At 44.6% G+C, this 23143-nt stretch overlaps 1 protein-coding gene across 2 annotated transcripts; it reads left to right on the plus strand.

The window, feature by feature from the left end:
- The first annotated feature begins 8528 nt into the window (after positions 1-8528).
- Positions 8529-17885, plus strand: UBP5 (ubiquitin-specific protease 5). Of its 2 annotated transcripts, XR_015601148.1 has the most exons (14): positions 8529-8964; positions 9876-10118; positions 10749-10893; positions 11107-11166; positions 11251-11346; positions 11520-11933; positions 12664-12804; positions 12879-13049; positions 14281-14538; positions 14629-14777; positions 14966-15445; positions 15919-16019; positions 16103-16189; positions 17288-17885. XR_015601148.1 is itself a non-coding variant. In XM_087518432.1 (13 exons), the coding sequence occupies exons 1-13, from the start codon at positions 8834-8836 to the stop codon at positions 17468-17470; spliced, it is 2742 nt and encodes a 913-aa protein (XP_087374558.1). In that variant the 5' UTR covers positions 8529-8833; the 3' UTR covers positions 17471-17885. The 2 variants fall into 2 exon arrangements, 1 of the variants encoding a protein (XP_087374558.1); XM_087518432.1 differs by having other exon boundaries at positions 15919-16189.
- Positions 17886-23143: the final 5258 nt, after the last annotated feature.

Raw genomic sequence — 23143 nt, forward strand, 5'->3', positions numbered from 1 at the left:
TAAAATCAAAAAATGATTTAAATCTTTAGAAAATCATATCTTTTAATCCGTAATTCGGATGAAAATACTTTATACATGAAAGTTGCTCAGAACGACGAGACGAATTTGAATACGCAGCCCGTTTATCCGCCACGCATCCCTAGCATAGCGAACACGCAACTTTCCCCCTCCGTTTCATTTGTCCGAGAACGCGAAACACCGGGAATACGTTCCCAGATGTTTTCCCCCTTCATCGGTACCACCTCGTACCGCGTTAGGGCACACCTAGCATCACGCTTTATCATGTCATGCATCATCATGCATTTGTTTGCATTATATTTATTGTTTCTTCCCCCTCTTCTCTCGCTAGACACCGAGACCGACGCGCTGCTACCCAGTACGACTACGGTGTTGATGACCCCTCTCTCTTGCCAGAGCAACCAGGCAAGCCCCCCCTTTGATCACCAGATATCGCCTACTCTTTTCTCTACTGCTTGCATTAGAGTAGTGTAGCATGTTACTGCTTTCCGTTAATCCTATTCTGATGCATAGCCTGTCCTTGCTACTACTATTGTTACTTTTACCTGCTATCCTACTGCTTAGTATAGGATGCTAGTGTTCCATCAGTGGCCCTACACTCTTGTCCGTCTGCCATGCTATACTACTGGGCCGTGATCACTTCGGGAGGTGACCACGGGCATATACAATATACTTTACACAGTTACCTTACCTGTGATACTGTTCGGAGATGGGGGCTGAAGGGGCAGGTGGCTCCATCCCGGTAGAGGTGGGCCTGGGTTCCCGACGGCCCCCGACTGTTACTTTGAGGCGGAGCGACAGGGCAGGTTGAGACCACCTAGGAGAGAGGTGGGCCTGGCCCTGGTCGGCGTTCGCAGATACTTAACATGTTTAACGAGATCTTGGTATTTGATCTGAGTCTGGCTACTGGCCTATACGCACTAACCATATACACGGGGACAGTTATGGGCACTCGACGTCGTGGTATCAGCCGAAGCCTTCGTGACGTCAGCAACGGAGCGGCGCGCGCTGGATTGGACTGGAACGCCTACTAGGCTAGGTCTGCTTCCGGCCACCCACACAACGTGCAGGTGTGCTAAGGGCGATGGGCCCAGACCCCTGGGCGCTTAGGTTTAGACCGGCATGCTGACCTCTCTGTTGGTCTAGGTGGGGCTGCGACGTGTTGATCTTCCGAGGCCAGGCATGACCTAGGAAAGTGTGTCCGGCCAAATGGGATCGAGCGTGTTGGGTTATGTGGTGCACCCCTGCAGGGAAGTTAATCTATTTGAATAGTCGTGATCTTCGGTAACAGGACGACTTGGAGTTGTACCTTGACCTTATGACAACTAGAACCGGATACTTAATAAAACACACCCTTCCAAGTGCCAGATACAACCGGTGATCGCTCTCTCACAGGGCGACGAGGGGAGGATCATCGGTTAGGGTTATGCTATGCGGTGCTACTTGGAGGACTTCAGTCTACTCTCTTCTACATGCTGCAAGACGGAGGCTGCCAGAAGCGTAGTCTTCGAAAGGACTAGCTATCCCCCCTTATTCCGGCTTTCTGCAGTTCAGTCCACATATGATACCCTTATTCCATTTGATACCCATGCATACATATGTTGTATAGCTCCTTGCTTGCGAGTACTTTGGATGAGTACTCACGGTTGCTTTCTCCTTCTTTTCCCTCTATCCCTTCTACCTGGTTGTCGCAACCAGATGTTGGAGCCCAGGAGCCAGACAGCCCCGTCGACGACGACTCCTACTACACCTGAGGTGCCTACTACTACGTGCTGCCCGCTGACGACGACCAGGAGTAGTTAGGAGGATCCCAGGCAGGAGGCCCGCGCCTCTTTCGATCTGTATCCCAGTTTGTGCTAGCCATCTTATGGCAACTTGTTTAACTTATGTCTGTACTCAGATTTTGTTGCTTCCGCTGACTCGTCTATGATCGAGCTCTTGTATTCGAGTCCTCGAGGCCCCTGGCTTGTAATATGATGCTTGTATGACTTATTTTATTTGTAGAGTTGTGTTGTGATATCTTCCCGTGAGTCCTTGATCTTGATCGTACACATTTGCGTGCATGATTAGTGTACGGTCAAATCGGGGGCGTCACACATTGCATCATCATACATCATCATCATACATTGCATTATCATTGCATCAGCATAGCATGCATCATATATGCATGGATATACTGGTTTATATTGCAGGACCGGTTTTCAAAATGGGTTATATTATTCAAATCTTTAATAGCCAACATGGCTAGATTTTTATTATGGTTATCAATAACCAGTATTATGATTAAGGTTTTCAAAGTCGCTTCAGCGCAATGGCTATTATTTATCAATGGATATGATTTATTCTACAATGAAAGGAATAGTCTCGAGTCGATGCAGGCTTATGACCCGACACTTGGGGGCTACATTATTCAGATTGAGATTACATCAAAAACATAAGTCCCATGTCACTGCCAGCATGCACCATGGCACTTGGGGGCTAATGCAAAGTCATTCTTAACTCGCCTTATTGAAGACCCGACTCATCACATTGTAATGAGCCGGCCCTTGGGGGCTGCCAATTGCTTCTGTCAAAAATTCAAGGTACACAAGTTTTAATCCATTATATTGAAGGATCCATTGCTCAGTTGGTAGAGCACAAGGCTCTTAACCTTGTGGACGTGGGTTCAAGCCCCATGGTGGAAGTTACATCATATAATGTTATTTTCAATGAAGTTCTAGCTCAGTATTATCTTACTAAGCTGGTCCTTGGGGGCTACACATTGCTGTTCAAGTTTACATGATCATATCTACAAAGTCCCTACTCATTATTGCATAATGACCCGGTCCTTGGGATCTACACTGGTTGAAATTTTTATGAGCATAAGGCAATTACAAGTCCCAGGTTGCTGCAAGCATGACAACCCGGCACTTGGGGGCTACATATATGGAATATTCAGTTTTGACTGGTGACTGAGATGAACAGCCTGGATTTCTTCAAGTGGTAGTATTTATATTGAAGCAAGTCTTAAGTCATCACTTTGCTCTGCTCAAGACTTGGGGGCTACAAGTAATATGGATATAAGGGAAAATATCTTCACATTCTTAGTTTTTAGCAAACCATATTGACCCGGTGTCTGCAACAATCATGACTCGGTGTCACCAATAATTATGACCCGGCGTCGGCAACAATTATGACTCGGCATCATCTGTTTATAACCCGGCAATTTTGGTAATCATACATTGGCAAGATCTACATCTTCAAGCCGGCTGAAAATCAGATAAGTATTTCAAGACCAATAGTTTTAAGCATTGGGAGCTGAATCAAGTAAATTATTCTTCACAATATTTCTGTGAGAAACCAATGTCAGCAAATTGATTATGAAGCTGGTCTATTGACCCGGACTTTCCAGAAGGAGGAAATAACAAGGACTTAAGGGTGATCAGGTATCGGCTTTCAAGAACTGTTAACCCGGAGCACAACCTGTCAAATTTGTTCTTGTGTTTGTTTTGCAGGATAAGTTTACCATGGATAAATTCAAGCTAAACTGGGGGCTAATGTCGGGGATATACCCCGCGGTATGACCCGGCCGGATGTATGATCCGGCCGCACTTGGCAACTCACTAGTGACCCGCCCTGACTTGGCGACTCACTGAGTGACCCGCTCGGATCTCTCCACTCACTGATGACCCGGCCAAACCAGGTGACGCATTTGTGACCCGATAGGCGAGTTAGAGGATCGACAAGACCCGGAGGCCCAGAAGGCTCAAGGCCCAGAAGGCTGGCTTACGTCATGGTAGGTCGGCTTAAGATGAAAGGCATAAGGAATACTCTCCTACAAAGGAAGCAAGACTTGGACTCCTCTTGTAATAGAGTAGTCCTAATCCTACTAGGACTAGTCATGTAACCCGCCCCTCCAACTTATATAAGGAGGGCCAGGGCACCCCAAGAGGGACAAGTTTCACAAGTTAGATTTAGACAAACAAGTCAATAGCTCTCAAGATAGAGCACCCTTGTAATTGTGATCATCATCATCAATATCAATGAAGTAGGATGTAGGCTTTTACCTCTGCCGTGAGGGGCCGAACCTGGGTAAAACCTCGCGTCTCTCGTCCCGCTCAACCCCTCTAAAGCTACCACATAGTTGTGTTGGCCTCACGACTAAGTCCTCACACTAAGGGCATCTGTCATGACAAATCCACGACACCCTCGGTGATGGTGTCTAGATTGGATCTGTGGTTTCTGGAATTTACGGCGGCTAGAATTGTTTTTTGTTGACTGCCCTAGGGTTTCTGAAATATTAGGGTATTTATAGAGCAAAGAGGTGGTGCGGGAGGCCACCGAGGTGGGCACAACCCACCAGGGCACTCCAGGGCCCCCAGGTGTGCCCCCTCGGGGCACCTCTCTGGTACTTATTTGGCCCATCGTGTGTCTTCTGGCCTAGAAAAATTCTACAAAAAGTTTTGCCGTGTTTGGACTCTGTTTGGTATTGATTTTCCGTGAAGTAAAAAGACAAGCAAAAAATAGCAACTGGCATTGGGCACTATGTCAATAGGTTAGTCCCAAAAAATGATATAAAGTTGCTATAAAATGATTGTAGAACATCCAAGAATGATAATATAACATCATGGAACAATAAAAAATTATAAATACGTTGGAGACGTATAAGGATGACAATGTAATAGTGCTAGATTGAAATTGTTATGCCATATGATCATGCATGCTTAGTAGTTCTCTATTGCTTGCTGCTTGATTGCTCCATTGCTTTCTGCTTGATTGCTTACTTGCTGCTTGATTGCTCCACTGCTTTCTGCTTGATTGCTTACTTGCTGCTTGATTGCTCCACTGCTTTCTGCTTGATTGCTTACTTGCTGCTTGATTGCTTACTTGCTGCTTGATTGCTCTATTGCTTGCTACTTCAGCTGTTGCTCTTTATGCACTGCTAGAACAAGCGGTACGCGGTGTTCGTTGGGAGAGCACTAGGGGTTTACAGTTCATGGGAAGCTCGCAACCAACAAGTTTCAGGGTACAACGACAACAGCCACAAAGGGTTTAAGACTAGGCAGGCGACAGAAGATGCTTACGCCAAATTTGTGCGAAAGCAGGCATGCAAGGTTGAAGTTGGCAAGGCGGCACCACAATTTGGGGTGAAGACTTTGATCATCATCGTGAGTTCGTCGCCATTGTAGTGTTGTGGTGTTGGTGTGGTAGTTATGATCGTGTGTAAGATAACCTCACCACATAGGGTGCAAGATTATCACACCTCGCACCTGTAAGTGCATCTAGTGCCCCTTAGTGATTTTGGTGTATTGAAGACTTATAGGTTAAGGGACTAATGCGTGTGTAAGTGTACACAGGTCTATAAGTCTATGAGGAGTTTGATATTTACAGGAAAAGTCGACCCCTAAAAATGAATATCTTCGACTGAAGATTTTGGTATTTCTGAAGACTTTCATGAAGACTTTAAAAGTGAAGAAATTGGTGTGTCCGTGAAGACTTGATATTCATGCGAGGAATATGAAGCTTGAAGACTTTTGTTTTCATAGTTTTGTTTTTCTCTTTCTTGAGTCATAGGAAACATCGTACTGTTAAAGGGGGTCGAGGAAATACTAAGGAAAAATTTCCATGTGATGCTCAACTCAAAATCCTACACCTACCAATCCCTTCGAGTGAAGCCATTGGAAATCTCATACAGTTCAGTCAATTTCTTCAGTGACAGAGACGAAGTTCTTCTGGTCTCTGAGGAATTTGTCCTGACTGAGGAGTTAGGAATTCGCCAGTGCGGATTGCCTACACAGTGAGGAACATGATAGCCCTGAGGATTTTGGTACTTAAAATTCCGCCCGTTGCTGTGCTATGCGCCAGCTGTTCCAAAATATCTATCCACCTAAACGTCATATCATTGAAGGGCATTTATGTCTTATCATGCCGGGTTGCTCCCTAGGCTATAAATAGCCGCCCCTACAACCACTAGCTGGGAAAGGCTGCTCCGAGAGAAACCGACACTTGTCATTTGAGAGCAACCCATCCTCCGAGGACTTTGAGCGAAAATCATCAAGTGAGGAAAAACCAAAAACCCAAAACCCAAACACCTACAAACCCCAAGTGATTGAGCATCACTGAAGAGATTGATCCTGAGTGGATCCGACGCTTGTTACCTTTGAAGACTGTGCTTCTTCCAGACGGTTAGGCGTCATGGTCTAGAGCATCCAAGAGGAATTGTGGATTACCGGGTGACCAAGTTTGTGAAGGTTTGGAAGTCGCTTGAAGACTTACCACGAGTGATTGGACGAGGTCTGTGTGACCTTAGTTCAAGGAGAATACAGTGAGGACTGGATGTCTTGGACTAAGTGTCCTTGACTGGGTGTCCGGGACTGTGTGTCCTCGAGTTTAAATACTCAGCCGCTCCAACCAGACGTACAACTGAGACAGCAGTTGGAACTGGTCTACCAAATCATTGTCTTCACCGAGCTTACTGGTTCTATTTTCTCAACTCTTTCATTTCCTCATAACTGTGTTGTATGTTTGTTCATATCTGTGTTTGAAGACTTTGACTGAAGACTTTCTCAATTTTCTCAGTTCAATTTTTTCAGTCTATTTGTCTTCATCCTGTGTTATCCTGTGATTACGCTTCCTGTACTCTATGTCTGTCTTCATTTTATCATGATGACTATGCTTGTATTCTGTTATGTTTACCTTTGAGTACTTATTCCGTTGCTAGTAGTTCTTCGCTAAGGAATTTCCTCATCGGCAAATTCCTCAGTGAAGAATTTCATAAAAATCGCCTATTCACCCCCCTCTAGTCGATATAACACACTTTCAGCATCCTGTATGCAACCAAACAACATGCTTATGTGTGAGTTGAAACAATGCAGGCAACCAAACAACGCGCATAAAGCTACCCCCTAATGCAAGTAATCAAGATACATGCAACCAAACAAATTGTAGATGTTGGCTTTTAGGTTGTTTATACTCTTCATTGAGCCCGAGGGCAACTCCAACGCATGACACCAAATGGACGTCCGTTTTCCGTTCGTTTGGGGATGACAATGGGGTCGTGTCTGCCCGGATTTGTGGATGCGCCGACCGTGCGCCCAACACACGATCGCATTTCGGTCGCATCTCGTCCGTTCGAGAATATAAACAAATATTCAAAATTAAACATGGCAATAGTTGCACGTCCGAAATAGTCTTATTACAACCGAATCGAATTAAAAATAATATCAAATAGTCTTATTATAATCCAGTTGAAAATTGTTTGCACGAATAGTCTTATTACAACATAGAGAAGGGTATGGCCTTTCTTCCTATTGCGGAGCATGGCCGGGGATTGATCCCCCTGAACCGAGGCCGCTTCCTACTAATGTGTTCATGTACGGCCCACACAGCCACCAACTCTTCATTATCGGAGGATGAATCATCCGATAAGCAAAAACTCATCACTGCTATCCATTGTACCTTGTGAGCAAACCGTCGAACACCTTGCGGTCGTGCTGGAGGCGCAACTGGATAGTGCACGTCCCGCTCCCCTCGCAGGAAGCAAAGCAAGGTTTTGGGGTCGGTGGTGCTGGTGGGTTCCCTGTGGCAACGAATGGCCGACCGGAAGAGGTTGGGGACGACGGGCAATGCGAGCGGCCGTAGTTTCTCTCCCACCGGTAACAAGGAGAACGCTGACAAAATGCTTTCCGGAACGCCGGTGCGGAGACAACTATGGCATGGCGTGGTGGTGGTTGGAACGACCCTTGTGGAAGACGACACGACCGAGGAGGGTGGTGGCGGCGACAATGTCGGGGGGCGAAGGGAGGTAGAGGAAGAGAAGGGAGGGTCTGTGTCCGTGACGGGCGGGTGTCGGTGTCAAAACCGGCGGATCTCGGGTAGGGGGTCCCGAACTGTGCGTCTAAGGTTGATGGTAATAGGAGACATGGGACATGGAGTTTTACCCAGGTTCGGGCCCTCTCGATGGAGGTAATACCCTGCGTCCTGCTTGATTGTTATTGATGAGTATGAGGATTACAAGAGTTGATCTACCACGAGATCATAATGGCTAAAACCCTAGAAGTCTAGCTTGTCAGATTATGATTCCCTCTACGGACTAAACCCTACGGTTTATATAGACACCGGAGGAGACTAGGGTTGTACAAACTCGGTTACAGAGAAAGGAATCTTCATATCCGAACGCCAGGCTTGCCATCCACGTCAAGGAGAGTCCCATCCGAACACAGAAGAGAGTCTTCTGTCTTGTATCTCATAGCCCATTAGTCCGACCCATGTCACACAGGCCGGACGCCCGATGACCCCTTAATTCAGGACTCCCTCAGCGGGCTAGGGCAGGACAAGGGCATGCGCTGCTCGCGTCCGCACGTGTCCATTCGGCTGCAAACTCGACTCAAAGTTGGGATGAAAATGAGTTAAAAATGGACAGAAAATGGACGACGGTCTATTCGCGGCCGCGCATCGAAACTTGGAGGGCCTGCTTTTTCCGTTCATCTCCAAACGAATACAATCGGACCATTTAGGGTTGTGCGATTGGAGTTGCCCTCATTGAGCCAGCGTGGGGTGGACGGGCAACCAAACACGCCCTCAACCTCAGTGACCAGACCAAATGTTCGCTCGCTGGAGGCCGGGAAAAAAAAGGCAACCAGTTCCGCTTCTCCACGACCATCGCTCGCCGTAGCCATAGCCGTTCACCGCCGCCGCCGCCGCCGCCGCCTCCACTCTACTCCCATAAAACAAAAGCGTCCCCGGAAGCCGAACCTTTTGCTTCGACCCGCGGCGCCCGAGGAAAAGCCGAACCCAACCCTAACCCTAGCCCGAGGGCTCCTCGCCGGCGTCGGCGATGGAGACTACTGAGTCGGAGCCGGCACCGGAGCTTCCCGCGGAGGAGGAGATGACGCTCATCCGAGATATCACCGCCGCCTCGGAGGCCCACGCCAAGGAGGGTGACATCTTCTTCCTCATCACAAACAGGTCCCCTGCCCGCTTCCTTCTCCCGCTTCTCGATCCGGTCTCGGGTTCAGCCGTCTGTCTCGCGCTTTGTTTTGAGGGACGCTGTGCGCAAGGATGGATACTGTTTCTTTTAGATTCATTTGCTGCTACTGTTTGGGTGGACGGAAGGTCCTTATGGAGAGCGATTTGAGGTATATTGGATGAGGACAGGAGCTGGATTTGGTGATTCTTGCCGGTGCTAGTTGCTGCTGGATTTGTCCGTCTAGGGTGCATAGTTGCTGCAGATTCGAGGGAGGCGCTCCTTGCTTTTAGTGCTACTGGCAGGATTTTTAGTCTGGTACTGGTGTCCTATAGTGTGCAAGATTGCTAGTTTGAACATTTTATGACCTGGCAATCCGTTGTGAGCTGGTTCATTTTATTACCTTTTCAATCTTGGCCAGCACCCAATTTTTTGCGTTAGCTATCTTCTGATCTGTTGTCATGTTATTCCGACATTAGTATAGTTTAGGCTGCTTGTAAGATGCCTATATAACATATGAGATTATACCCTTGCTGAATGACAGGTAGCTTCTGACAACTTTCATTCTGATATACAATTGCTTTAGCTGTTCCTTTGATTTGTGTGTTATGTACTCCCTCCGTCCCAAAGTTCTTGTCTTAGATTTATCTAGATATGGATGTATCCAGTCACGTTTTAGTGTTAGATACATCTGTATCTAGACAAATCTAAGACAAGATTTTTGGGACGGAGGTAATACTTGGCTGTACAGTGTAGATAGATGTCATCGAAACTATGTTTCTGTAGGCGTCATCTGAAATACAGATTTACATAGCATTCACATCTTATGTTTGACTGATCCTGACCTGCTGTGTCATTTTTGTATTCTTCTTTTGGATCTTAGACATATATGTTTCTTGGTTGACTCAAATAGGTGGTGGCAAAGTTGGATTGATTATGTTATTCAAGATTTGGCTGGTGTACCAAGTAATGGTTCTCATCATCATGAGTTTGGTTCAAATACTCCTAGAAGGCCAGGAGCTATTGACAATACAAATTTGTTGGATGACATGGCATCTGAAGTCTCCGACATGCAGATTGAGCTACATGATACCTTGGTTGAAGGCCGTGATTATATATTGCTCCCTCAGCAAGTCTGGGAAAAGCTGCATGGTTGGTATGTCTCGTTTGTGCAGAATGCGAATCTGATTCCGAAAATCTAATGCCACTGTGCATTTAATTACGTGATACTGTTTTTCTTGTGGTAGCAACAAAGCAACGTGTCTCTGTCTGAAAATATGGACCTATCGCTCTTGTGCCACCTTATTTGATTCTATGGATTAATTGTTCATCGGGCTGTTTACAGTCAGTCCATTTACCTGTATTACTGTAAACTAAATTCATTCACTTTATTTGTCATGCTAAGTGAAGCATCAAACTTCGGTTCATTATATTAGAAAGTTATATTATGACTCCCTTTTTGACTCAACTATTTGTTACATAACCAAATATATTTCTTTCTAAAATGATTGTATGAAGATACTGGTGAACAAATGGTTTTTGGTCACAATATCCTAGTCGCGCAAATTCTTGAGAACAGAAGGCATTGTTATCTGTAGAACGATTGTTTTGGAAGCGACATATTTCACAGCCTGTGGTGGATAACTATCCGACAAAAGAAGTTGAAATCTTCTCTGGCAAGCGGAGCTTCCATTTTTTCGTTTGCTTGCTTGACACTGTAAACTTTGAAATCTTGTTCGTATTAACTTAGCTTAACCTTTTCATTTTTATCAAAACCCGTTAACAGGTATGGCGGAGGGCCAACACTACCAAGAAAGGCAATCAATACTGGCTTGTCTCAAACTGATCTAGCCATAGAAGTTTATCCTTTACGTCTGCAGTTACTTCTGATGCCGAAAGGAGAGCAAGCTGTAGTAAGGATAAGCAAGAAGGTACGCCCTTATATCTTTGTCCACTGTAAAATATATAAAATAATTTCATTTCCATTTATTCATAGTAATGAATTATGTAAATTATGAGACGATAGATCCTTTATACAGAAACATTTCTGTAGAATTCGTGTAATGACACTACTCATTGTAGAAGTAGACTAGATGAACCCTTGTGAATTAATGTAAAAACTTATAATCTGAAAATTCATGCAGGTTACAGTTGATGAGCTCCGTAAGAAGGCGTGTGAGGTTTTTGATCTGGTACCAGATGAGGTAGCTGTTGTATTCGAATGTCTATTCCTATGGATTTTACTGCACGTATAAGTTTTGCTTACTCATTATGGTTGTTATTGGTAGGTGTGCATTTGGGACTACTATGGTCGAACAAAGCATGCTTTGATGGATAACTTGGAGAAAACTCTTGATGATGCCAACATTCAAATGGATCAAGATGTGAGAACTGGACTTTACATCATTGTTGGTAGTCGTGAGCTGTTTTAAAAATATTTTTTGACTTCTTGTCACTTTCTGCTGGGTGGTAATGACACTAATTTGTAGGGCAATTATGTCTGTCCGTTTCCAGAGTAAATGATCCTAACTACGAAATGTTTATATTATTATGGCAGATTCTCGTTGAAGTCGCCACTGATGCAAATGGTAGTTTGGATGGTGCGTGCATGAGTTCGATCCAAGAAGATTATTTTGGAAGCGCATCAACTTATTTGATGACAGATGCTTCGAAATCAGGATTCTCAAATGAGAATTTAGCATCACTCTGTTATGGTTCCAGAAGCTACAGCTCGAGTCTTATGCAAAGCCAGTACCTGCGCTCTTCCAGTGGTGACTTGGATAATGTTCCTGGTACTGTTGGTGTGACCACCAGGGGATCTCCGTCAGGTCTTACTGGGCTACTTAACTTGGGAAACACATGTTTCATGAACAGTGCTGTACAATGTCTTGTGCACACACCAGAGTTTGCTAGATATTTTCGTGAAGATTACCACTGTGAAATTAATTGGCACAATCCTCTGGGTATGGTGGTAAGTACTCTCTCTAGCGCGACCTTGAAATCTTGATGCTTTACTTAGCCCTTATCTGGTGAAGCAACTGGACATACTGTTATGCATTCAGTATAACTTGTGAGCATGATTATATTTGTAAGAAATACTTTTTAGTGTTGATGTAACAACCATAAAAATGTCAGATACTGAATGTGCTACAGAAGTAAAATTGCATCTTGTTTAGATTTTTTAGATTCAGTTAATTTTACCTTGAATCTCTGTGGGCATTGCGTACCTTCACCACTGTAGTCTTACTGCTATCGTTTATTGTGTCCTGTACCTTCATCTTTATTGTGGTTCAGATTCATAATTTTTTCACTAAAACAAATTTGTCAGTTTATCTTAAATATGGATGAAATTTGTGTGTTTCTGTATACCATCATCGCATCTGGCAGAGTGCACCCTTTCTGTTGTTACAGCAGCTTTGTCTAGTTTTATTGCATACATAGTTGTGTTTAAACCAGAAGTAGTTTATTTGCTGGAGAGACAAAATCTCATGTGTATTTCCATTGAGATCTCACATCTTTACACATTACAGTTGGTATAAATAGGTTTGTGGAACATGCTGAAGTTTTAATGCATCAATGTTGCTTGTTAATACGGAAATAACTTTGCTTTTTGTAACAATGGCTATATTTTTTATGACCTCATGATCATTTGCATCTATGTGTCCTATTAATTTTACTGAGATCTGATGGTAGTCTTGTAGGGTGAACTTGCATTAGCTTTTGGAGAGCTACTGAGAAAACTTTGGGCTCCTAGCCGCACCCCAGTGTCTCCACGACCATTCAAAACAAAGTTGTCTCGGTTTGCACCTCAGTTCAGTGGATACAACCAACACGATTCACAGGTTTGATTCTTTCGTTAGACAGCTCCTTATCCATCTGCAGTTTTTCTCAAAAATCTGTATCTTGATACTTCCAGGAGCTGTTGGCATTCCTCCTGGATGGACTGCATGAAGACTTGAACCGTGTGAAACATAGACCTTACTTAAAATCCAAAGATGCTGAGGGACGATCAGATGAAGAGGTTGCTGATGAGTATTGGGCAAATCACATTGCCAGAAATGATTCTATCATTGTTGATGTATGCCAGGTTAGTCTCAACTCCCAAATGGCCAAATCTGTACGAATCGCTTTGTTCGATGCTGTAAAGAGGTGGTTCATGGCCTTCTGGTCATGTTTTAGTTTCTTGCAGTCGTTATGTATTTTTTGTACCTTTGTCAGTTTAAAGTGATATTTTGATTAAATTTGGATGACCCCATGATAGTGAAAACAGACATGGAAAAACAACTGATGCTAGTGCATGTTCTTGCAGTTTTTGTGTTTCTGCTATGCAGCAAGGTAGCAGAAAGACACCCATGTTTAATGTATGCTCCACTGTTTCCGCGTATGAGATGGGAGTTCTGCAATAAATGTGACAGTCCTCTTATTGGCTGTTATGTTTTATGTTGTTGACGGTCAAATGCTTTCCATTGCTAGCCAATGCAGTATGTTGCTAGAATGAAATATCGTGGAAAAATTAGGTGCTCCTAGGCGCACGATTAGGCGCTAGGCGGAGGTAAAACGCCTTGTTTTGGCCCTAGGCAGTGAATTAGGCGGCTGACTAAGGCATAGCCTAGTGGTTGGAAGGGGCTGATGCCTTCCCACCCACCCAGGTTCAAGGCATGGTACTTGCAATTTGGGGTTGTTGCACCAATTATACTGTAGGGGGTTCCCTTACAGTCTTTCTGTCAAAAAAAAAAAATTAGGCGGCTGACAAGGTACTCCAGCGCTGATGAGGCGACGACCATGGGGAAGAGAGGCAGCTATGGGGAAAGAGGGACTGAGGTGGGGAAACAGATTTAGTTGCGGAGGAGGAGCTGCAGCCGCCATTGACGCGTGCCTGGACGGGAGTAGGCAGTGGAGGAGCTGCAGCGCCACCATTGGTGTGTGTCTGGAAGGGGATCAGGCAAGGGAAAGAGACAGAGGAGTATAGACGGATGGTTCAGATTAGAGCATGGTTCGGATTGGGTTTGCAAGCTAGGGTTCCATAATGGGCCTTATTGGGCTAGTGTTGCAGAGTTTAGAGCCTGTATTCTCTGAAAAATGCACCCAGCCGCCCCTTGCTGCCTTATGCGTACAAAATGCTTAAGCGTGCATAGGCGCCTCTTAAGCTGTCATTGCACTAGGCCAGGTGGAACACTCGCCCAGCGCCCAGCGCCCAGCGCTTAAAAAAGTCTTGTGAAATAGTACAAGGTTGAGACGTCTAGCATGAAATTATGGTGTATTGATCTCTGACTTCTGGGCAGAGGTATTTTTGCTAAATGTTACCTTTTAATTTCCAGGGGCAGTACAAGTCAACTTTGGTCTGTCCAGTATGTGGAAAGGTTTCAGTGACATTTGACCCATTCATGTATCTTTCCTTACCTCTACAATTTGCTTCAACGCGGAGCATGACTGTTGTGGTTTTCACTTGTGATGGGAGTGCTCCACCAATACCATACACTGTAAGTGTACCCAAGCAAGGTAGGTGCAGGGACCTTATCCAAGCACTCAGCAATGCATGCTCGCTTAGAAATGAAGAGAGACTTCTAATTGCCGAGGTTTGTTACAAAATACCCATTTTTTAACAAGCATATGCTGCTGTATTTCATCGTGTTAGTAAATCTATTTTCTTTGTATTGTATTTGCAGATACGTAATCATAGGATCCATCTTATTCTCGAGGATCCAGTGCTCCAGCTTTCTACAATTAAAGATGATGATCACCTGGCAGTTTATAGGCTTCCAAGATTGGAAAAAAGGGCAAGTTATGTTCAATTTGTGCATCGCCGTGAAGACTTGTAAGCAAAGAGACAAAAAAGACATAAGTTGCATTTTTATTCTGCTAGGGCGATAGCTTTAGTAACTTGCTTGCTGTATATAACAGCAAACACAACATATGCCATTTCCATTAACTGTTAACATGCAATAGTGGGAAAGCACTTCTTGTGCATCAAATTCTTCTTAAATAATAGCTTTGCTTCTGTAGGGACCTTGGAAACAATAGCAGCTCAACCTCTTGGAAGCCATATGGTGTTCCTCTTCTTGCACAAATATCTCGCAATGAAACTGTCACCGGTTCCGATATCCATGAGATGGCCCGTAAAATGCTTGTGCCCATGTTCAGAAATCATGTGGCACAACATTCGGCAGTTCAAAGTTCTCTTTCCACAAGAACACAAAGCTATCACACCGACAGCAGCAAATTTCAGCTACAGTTGATTGATGATAGCAACACAGTGATTGAGCAAACTGATTATGTTATCAGGGTTCCGCAGTCTTCGGTTGCAACTGTTATTTTTGTCAACTGGTCCAAGTTAGATCTTAAAAAGTTGAACACAAACCATCACCTTCCAGAGGTGTTTAAGTATGCTCCTCCCGCCAAGAGAACCCGTGGTGAACCTCTCTCACTCTATGCATGCTTGGATGCTTTCTTGAGAGAAGAACCACTTGTTCCTGAAGAAATGTGGTTAGTATTCAATACTGCCCCCCCTGAAGATACCTTTGATGTTTGCAAATATGTTGTTCATGCAAGTGTTGCTAACTCTAGCTTAGCTGATATTCAGTTTCAGTCAACATAGGGGTTACAGTATGTCAAGTAGTAGTTATGTTATCTGCATTTGCATTTCACTTGATATAATCTCACTCGTAGGCTTAGGATTTAGTATTTTCATGGATACCTTGCATTGCTAAATATGAATCTATGTAAATGAGAAAGAACTGGAAAATCAAAATATCAGTGTCCTCTTCGATGCAGAAAATAATGGCGCTGCATGGTTGTTATATTATTTTCCTGTGCACTGATCTTGAAAGCATCACTTTTAGCCCATTACAGATTATTAGAAATATCTTATAACAGGCACATGCTATAACTGTTCCTTTCAAGTGCCTAGAACTTTAATTTTACATTTTAGTTTAACAGAGTTATGTTAATTGAATTAGGTACTGTCCAAGGTGCAAGGAGCAAAGGCAAGCTAGTAAAAAGCTTGATTTATGGAGACTACCAGAAGTGTTAGTTATTCATTTGAAGAGATTTTCATTTAGTAGGTCAACTAAGCATAAGCTGGAAACTTTTGTTAATTTCCCAATACATGACTTGGATTTGACAAACTATATTGCTAACAAGATACCTCAGCGTCAAACTTATGAGCTGTATGCTGTTAGCAATCATTATGGCAGCATGGCGAGTGGGCATTATACTGCTTACATAAAGGTTATTTTCTACTTCATTTTTTTAATTATTCCAAAAAAAGGTTAATTTCTCAAATTCTACTCCCTCCGTTTTTGTATACAAGGCCACTTCATATTTTTATGTCTAACTTTGACCATTTTATTGAAATGTGAGTTGTATGCCACAAAAAGCATGCCATTTGATACACATTTCAAATAACCTTCCGATGATACATTTTTGTTGACATATAAGCCATATTTTGTCGACCAAAATTATAAGTCAAAGTATGACATGAAAACAAAGTGGCCTTGTATACAAAAACAGAGGGAGTAATATTGCTTCCGCAATTTCAGTTTATTTCTCTGAAGGACACCAGTGGTAGCTTCTTAGGACCTCCAACTTGTTATTGCATGTCCTTATGTATTTGGAAGTAGGGGCCGAAGTATCATACTAATGCATTGTTTTAAATTGTTGGTGTTCTATCTTTAACTGCAGTTATTCCTGCAATGCTTAGGCCCTGTTTGGTTCATAAGTCCTAGGACTTTTTCTAGTCCCAACAAAAAAGTCTCTAGTCCCTAAAAAGTCCCTCCCTGTTTGTTTGCAGAGACTAAAAAGTCCCTAGTCCCTTCCTAGAGGTTATTAAATGACCATATTGCCCCTAGTATATAGAAAAATAACAATCAAACAACACCATGGGGTGGCGGGCCATTAAATGCATGGAGGGGCATTGTTGGAAAAGTCCCAAAAAGTCCCAAAAAAGACTCTCCTTGAGAGTCTTCTTCATTTAGTCCCAAATGCCTAGTTTAGTCCCTAAAAAGTCCCTCCCGTTTGGTAAAAAAGTCTCTAAGAGGGACTTTTTCTAGTCCCTACACAAAAAAGTCCCTGGAAACAAACACCCCCTTACTTAGTTGCTCTTTCAATCTCGTTATTGGATATATAGCAGACTTTGCTAGCTATGCTGCCTAAGCACATACATTCATTTAATCTGCATTGTCAGAAAGGAGAAATTGGTTATAGAAACTTATAGTACCACATTGTCTTCCGGAGTTCCTAGTTCTACTTATTGTGTTGTAGAGCTATTTATTTGCCTGTGTGTTGGCTCTAATCTAGAAGTCTAATGGGGAGTTGTATTTTGTGCAGCTCTTGGATGAGAACAGGTGGTACAATTTTGATGATAGCCATGTTTCTGCCATCAATGAAGAAGAAGTGAAGTCAGGTGCAGCTTACGTGCTGTTCTACAGAAGAGTTAGAGAAGCAGATGGAGCAGCAAGCAATGGAACCCAGTCATGTGTGAAACGAAGCCGCAGATCTAGCCAAAGATAATCTGAGTTGTTGCATAGCTTTGCAATTTTAGAAGAACCCTTTGGGTTCCTTTTTTGTGTGTGGAATTGCAAGGTTTCGGTGTGAGACCATAGGATATTGTGGCTATACAGCGGACGGGAGGAATACCATTAGAAGTTGGCTGTCAATACAGATGGGGAATGATGAGAACATAGCGAATGGTTAACTAGGTGGATATTGCTGCGGCTATATAGCTTGGACAGAGTGTAGGTTTGCTTGCCATGTTCATCTTTCTAGTTCTGCCTAGAAGAGAAATGAAAGATGGGCCATTAGGTTGCACCGCCTTGTTCAAGTTGATTAGAGTTTTATATTTCATAGTTATATGTACGTAGCTAGTGTACACCTTACTGTTTTTATCATTAATGCTATGCCACAGGGCATTGTTTTACCTGTTTCATGCTTGTTTGAGGTACAATTTTTTTTTTGATCTGTGGAACCGTGAATTTGCCATGGAGAAGTTGGTGCATTACTCTTTTTTTTCCTTGAATTATTATTATCTAGTCCTATGTTTACAGTAAGCTGTCGTTTCTGCAATTCTGCTCCCTTTGTCTTGGTTTATTGGACCCCTTGTCTTTTGTGTCAAACCTACATCTTAAGTTTAGCAAATGAAATATAAACTAGTATGTCACAAAAATTGTACGGTAGATCTCTTGAATACAAATCCTATAGTATTCCTTTTTAGCATATACCTCATATTTTCTTAGTTAATATCGATGGCGAAAGTTCAACCCATAATGTAAAACCCGATGGTTAAAAAATTGCAATGATACGTTGGAGTTCTCGTATCTAAAAGAGTTAAAAGCATTGGAAGTCCGTCAACTTTCTCACAATGTGATGGTTTGGTCCTAAAACTTGTAAAACGACCCTATCTAGTTTCAGAACTTGTGCCCAATGTGCAACTTAGTTCCTGGACCAATCACAAAGCGACAAGTGAACTGGCCTCAAGCCGGTCAGCGCGTGCGTTTTTGCAAAGAGCCCCTGCCGTTCCTTATAATCAACCCGCAGTACAGGCTGGACAGCAACGGGGGAGCACCTAAATTTATTATGTCGAGGGGAACTCTTGTAGCTTATCCCCACTCGCCCCTCTTCTCCATCCTTTTCCCTGTCGGGGCACGCGCAGCTGTTGCTGACGTCAGCAACAATTATGTCGATGGAAACTCCTGTAGCTTATCCCCACTCGCCCCCCTTCTCCATCATTCCCCCTGTCGGGGCACGCGTGGCTGTTGCTAACGTCAGCAACAATGGCTGCCTCGCCGGAGCTCTTCGGCGGTCTAGTGCCGCCTCCCTCCGCTCATCTAGTCTGGCCGCCTGCTGTCATTCCTCCAGACTATGGCGAGCAGTCCTTTGCCCTGCATCTCCTCTTCCATGTTCCTTTTCTTGTATGTGCCCGGCCAAGTACGGCCTAGTACACCGGATCCGTGCGATTTGGAAGCAGATTCAAGGTTCTGAATTGCTTTGATCTTGCAATGTGACATTCTTACCATGAAAGCAAGCTAGGGTTTTGAGCGATGCATTTAGTCTAGGGTTTATGTAGGAAGTTCTGGGTTTCAGGCATGAAGATAGTGCTGTTGCGTGGAAGCACCCTATTTTGTATTTCTTATGTGAATTTGGTATTTTGTTTTGTGTAGATTCGCTTACAGTCCCTGTAGTGTTGGATTTCGAATCATAGTGAACTGTTAGTGTTATATTCAGTTAACTGAATTTGTGCAGTTAACTGGTCAGTGTTATATGAAGTTAACTAAACCTTGCACCGAATTTCTGACCTTTTTGGATGCAGTGTGTGACTCAGCAATGGGATAGAGTGTTCACACTCCTTTCTTTACACTAGTGCTGGAACATGGTGGTATTTTCTATGGACCTATCAGTGCCCTAGAGTACTATAACTCTTCTTTGGAGGTCTTTGACTATGTTGATGCTTGCACATTTTCATATGCAGTCTTAGAAGAGCACCTAAATTGGTTGGGATATCCTGCCAATGAGCACATACTTTACTGGTGCTTACCTGAGAAAACAATTTCAGATGGGTTGGTTATAATTAGAGGTGATGAAGATTTGCAACATGTTATCACGGCTAGTGCTCAGCACAAAGTTCTTGCAATTATGGTTGACCATCCAGACTTCATCAACAATTTTAGAGAATATTTGATATTGAAGATGCCATCTGCTGAAAGTCTTGTCAGAATGGCCAACTCAATTGTTGGTGCAAGCAGTGCAACATCTACTCACAGCATCATTTCTGTGAATGTTGAAGATCCAATTTCAGAGGTTTCAGTTGATGGGATAGAAGTAGCTCACAGAGAAAAAGTTGCTACTGCAGGAAGAGCAAGTAAAAGACAAAGAAATGCATATGCAGGCAGAGGAAGAGGTGCAGCTCCAGATGCAGACACATGAAGAGGAGCAACTCCAAATGCAGGCAGAGGAAGAGGAGTAGCTCCAAATGCAGGGAGAGGAAGAGGTGCACCTCCAGCTACAGGCAGAGAAAGAGGTGCAGGTCCAGCTACAAGCACAAGAAGAGGTGCAGGTCCAGCTACTGCAGGGAGAGGAGGTATTCCAGGTGAGAGGGCATATTGGTTGCTGTTTGGAGATGACATGATTAGCCAAATACCTGATCTCAATGCTCCTCCTGAAGATGTCAATGCACCTGCTTCCTGATTATCTGGCTATTGCTACTGACATTTTTTGTAAAGGCATAGAGTGATGTAACTTAATGACTGGCCTGTTAAGGATGCCAAATAGTGGCATCAAGTGGCAAGCTTTGCCTATTTTTGTGGCAAAACAGTGGCATTCGTTGCCCTTTTTGTAAACTTAACATTTGGAGGGAAGTTCCTCAAGAGGGGGGGGGGTAGTAATGTAGAATGAAGATTAGTGCATATTGGCCAGTTCTAGTTAACTGAATTTTTTTGGCTGCTGTTCTAGTTAACCGAATCTGATTGACTGCTGTAGTGCAAAAAAAAAATGGAAAACCAAAAAATATGGCCTGGGGCTCGAACCCAGGACCTGGGGTTTATAACGCTGCGTGCAATGCCAATGGGATAGAAGTATTGATTTGTTGTACACCTTCTTATCTTAACATTATTAGATAGTGGGCCATGCAGTTTAGCGTGCGTTACAGCCGCTGTGTGACGACCGTGTGTAGCATTATACCATTGTCGTTTCGGTTTCCCATGCTTTAAGACGTGGCAACCTCCCATTGTCCCTCCCCACTCACCTCTCACACACCCCACTCCTCCCCCACTCTCCTCTACCAACCACCCAAGACACGCGTCTCGACGACCACGCCACCGCCGCCGCCATGGACCAGAGTCTCGGCTGGCAGAAGGCCGTCGAAGAGCTGGACGGCGACAACCAGGAGATACGTGCGCAATACAGGGAGATCACGCGATGGTTCCAAAGTGTTCAGATGATGAGGATCCATGCGCGCGGTCTCGTCAAGGTGATGACGGATGCTGAAAAGCTCCGTGCCTTCCCCGCCGGCTTCAACGTCCCTCCGGCGACCATCCTCCTGTGGGCAATGCGCGAGGTTCAGCGCTCCCCCAACCCCAGGCAGCGGGCCTGCTGGTGGATGTACCGCTCATCACCATGGCACCGGCCCAGTCGGATGCAAAGCGCGTTGCGTCCAGGACCGAGTGTCGGTGTCAAAACCGGCGGATCTCGGGTAGGGGGTCCCGAACTGTGCATCTAAGGCGGATGGTAACAGGAGGCGGGGGACACAATGTTTACCCAGGTTCGGGCCCTCTCGATGGAGGTAATACCCTACTTCCTGCTTGATTGATCTTGATGATATGAGTATTACAAGAGTTGATCTACCACGAGATCGGAGAGGCTAAACCCTAGAAGCTAGCCTATGGTATGATTGTTGTTGTCCTACGGACTAAAACCCTCCGGTTTATATAGACACCGGAGGGGCTAGGGTTACACAAAGTCAGTTACAAGGGAGGAGATCTACATATCCGAATCGCCAAGCTTGCCTTCCACGCAAAGGAGAGTCCCATCAGGACACGGGACGAAGTCTTCAATCTTGTATCTTCATAGTCCAACAGTCCGGCCAAAGTATATAGTCCGGCTGTCCGAGGACCCCCTAATCCAGGACTCCCTCAGTAGCCCCCGAACCAGGCTTCAATGACGATGAGTCCGGCGCGCATATTGTCTTCGGCATTGCAAGTCGGGTTCTCCTCCAAATCCTGAGCACCTGTCGTAACGAGTTGTGTCCGGCCTCCCATGAATGTTGTGTTGGGGAACGTAGTAATTTCAAAAAATTTCCTACGCACACGCAAGATCATGGTGATGCATAGCAACGAGAGGGGAGAGTGTGATCTACGTACCCTTGTAGACCGATAGCGGAAGCGTTAGCACAACGCGGTTGATGTAGTCGTACGTCTTCACGGCCCGACCGATCAAGCACCGAAACTACGGCACCTCCGAGTTCTAGCACACGTTCAGCTCGATGACGATCCCCGGACTCCGATCCAGCAAAGTGTCGGGGAAGAGTTCTGTCAGCACGACAGCGTGGTGACGATCTTGATGTACTACCGTCGCAGGGCTTCGCCTAAGCACCGCTACAATATTATCGAGGATTATGGTGGAAGGGGGCACCACACACGGCTAAGAATATGATCACGTGGATCAACTTGTGTGTCTAGGGGTGCCCCCTGCCCCCGTATATAAAGGATCAAGGGGAGGAGGCCGGCCGACCCCTATTGGCGCGCCAGGAGGAGTCCTCCTCCTAGTAGGAGTAGGACTCCTACTAGGAGGGGGAAAGAAGTGGGGAGGGAGAAGGAAAGGGGGGCGCCGCCCCCCTCTCCTAGTACAATTCGGACCAGGGGGGGAGGAGGCGCGCGACCCACCTTTGGCTGCCCTCTCTCTCTCTCCACTAAGGCCCATATGGCCCATTACTTCTCCCGGGGGGGTTCCGGTAACCCTCCGGCTCTCCGGTTTTCTCCGAAATCACCCGGAACACTTCCGGTGTCCGAATATAGCCGTCCAATATATCAATCTTTATGTCTCGACCATTTCGAGACTCCTCGTCATGTCCGTGATCACATCCGGGACTCCGAACTAACTTCGGTACATCAAAACTCATAAACTCATAATATAACTGTCATCGAAACCTTAAGCATGCGGACCCTACAGGTTCGAGAACAATGTAGACATGACCGAGACACGTCTCCGATCAATAACCAATAGCGGAACCTGGATGCTCATATTGGCTCCTACATATTCTACAAAGATCTTTTATCGGTCAGACCGCATAACAACATACGTTGTTCCCTTTGTCATCGGTATGTTACTTGCCCGAGATTCGATCGTCGGTATCTCAATACCTAGTTCAATCTCGTTACCGGCAAGTCTCTTTACTTGTTTCGTAATACATCATCTTGCAACTAACTCATTAGTTGTAATGCTTGCAAGGCTTATGTGATGTGCATTACCGAGAGGGCCCAGAGATACCTCTCCGACAATCGGAGTGACAAATCCTAATCTCGAAATACGCCAACCCAACATTCACCTTTGGAGACACCTGTAGAGCTCCTTTATAATCACCCAGTTACGTTGTGACGTTTGGTAGCACACAAAGTGTTCCTCCGGTAAACAGGAGTTGCATAATCTCATAGTCATAGGAACATGTATAAGTCATGAAGAAAGCAATAGCAACAT

This window comes from Triticum urartu, chromosome 4A (genome assembly GCF_056163025.1).
Source record: "Triticum urartu cultivar PI428250 chromosome 4A, HENAU_Tu73, whole genome shotgun sequence".
NCBI lineage: Eukaryota > Viridiplantae > Streptophyta > Magnoliopsida > Poales > Poaceae > Triticum > Triticum urartu.

What these genes read in the sequence shown, in the direction of transcription:
- UBP5 (XM_087518432.1), top strand. Translation starts at nt 8,834, where the DNA reads ATGGAGACTACTGAGTCGGAGCCGGCACCGGAGCTTCCCGCGGAGGAG. An exon ending in TGGGAAAAGCTGCATGGTTG is followed by an intron (nt 10,119 to 10,748) that starts GTATGTCTCGTT and finishes ACCCGTTAACAG; the next exon opens with GTATGGCGGAGGGCCAACAC. An exon ending in ACATTCAAATGGATCAAGAT is followed by an intron (nt 11,347 to 11,519) that starts GTGAGAACTGGA and finishes TTATTATGGCAG; the next exon opens with ATTCTCGTTGAAGTCGCCAC.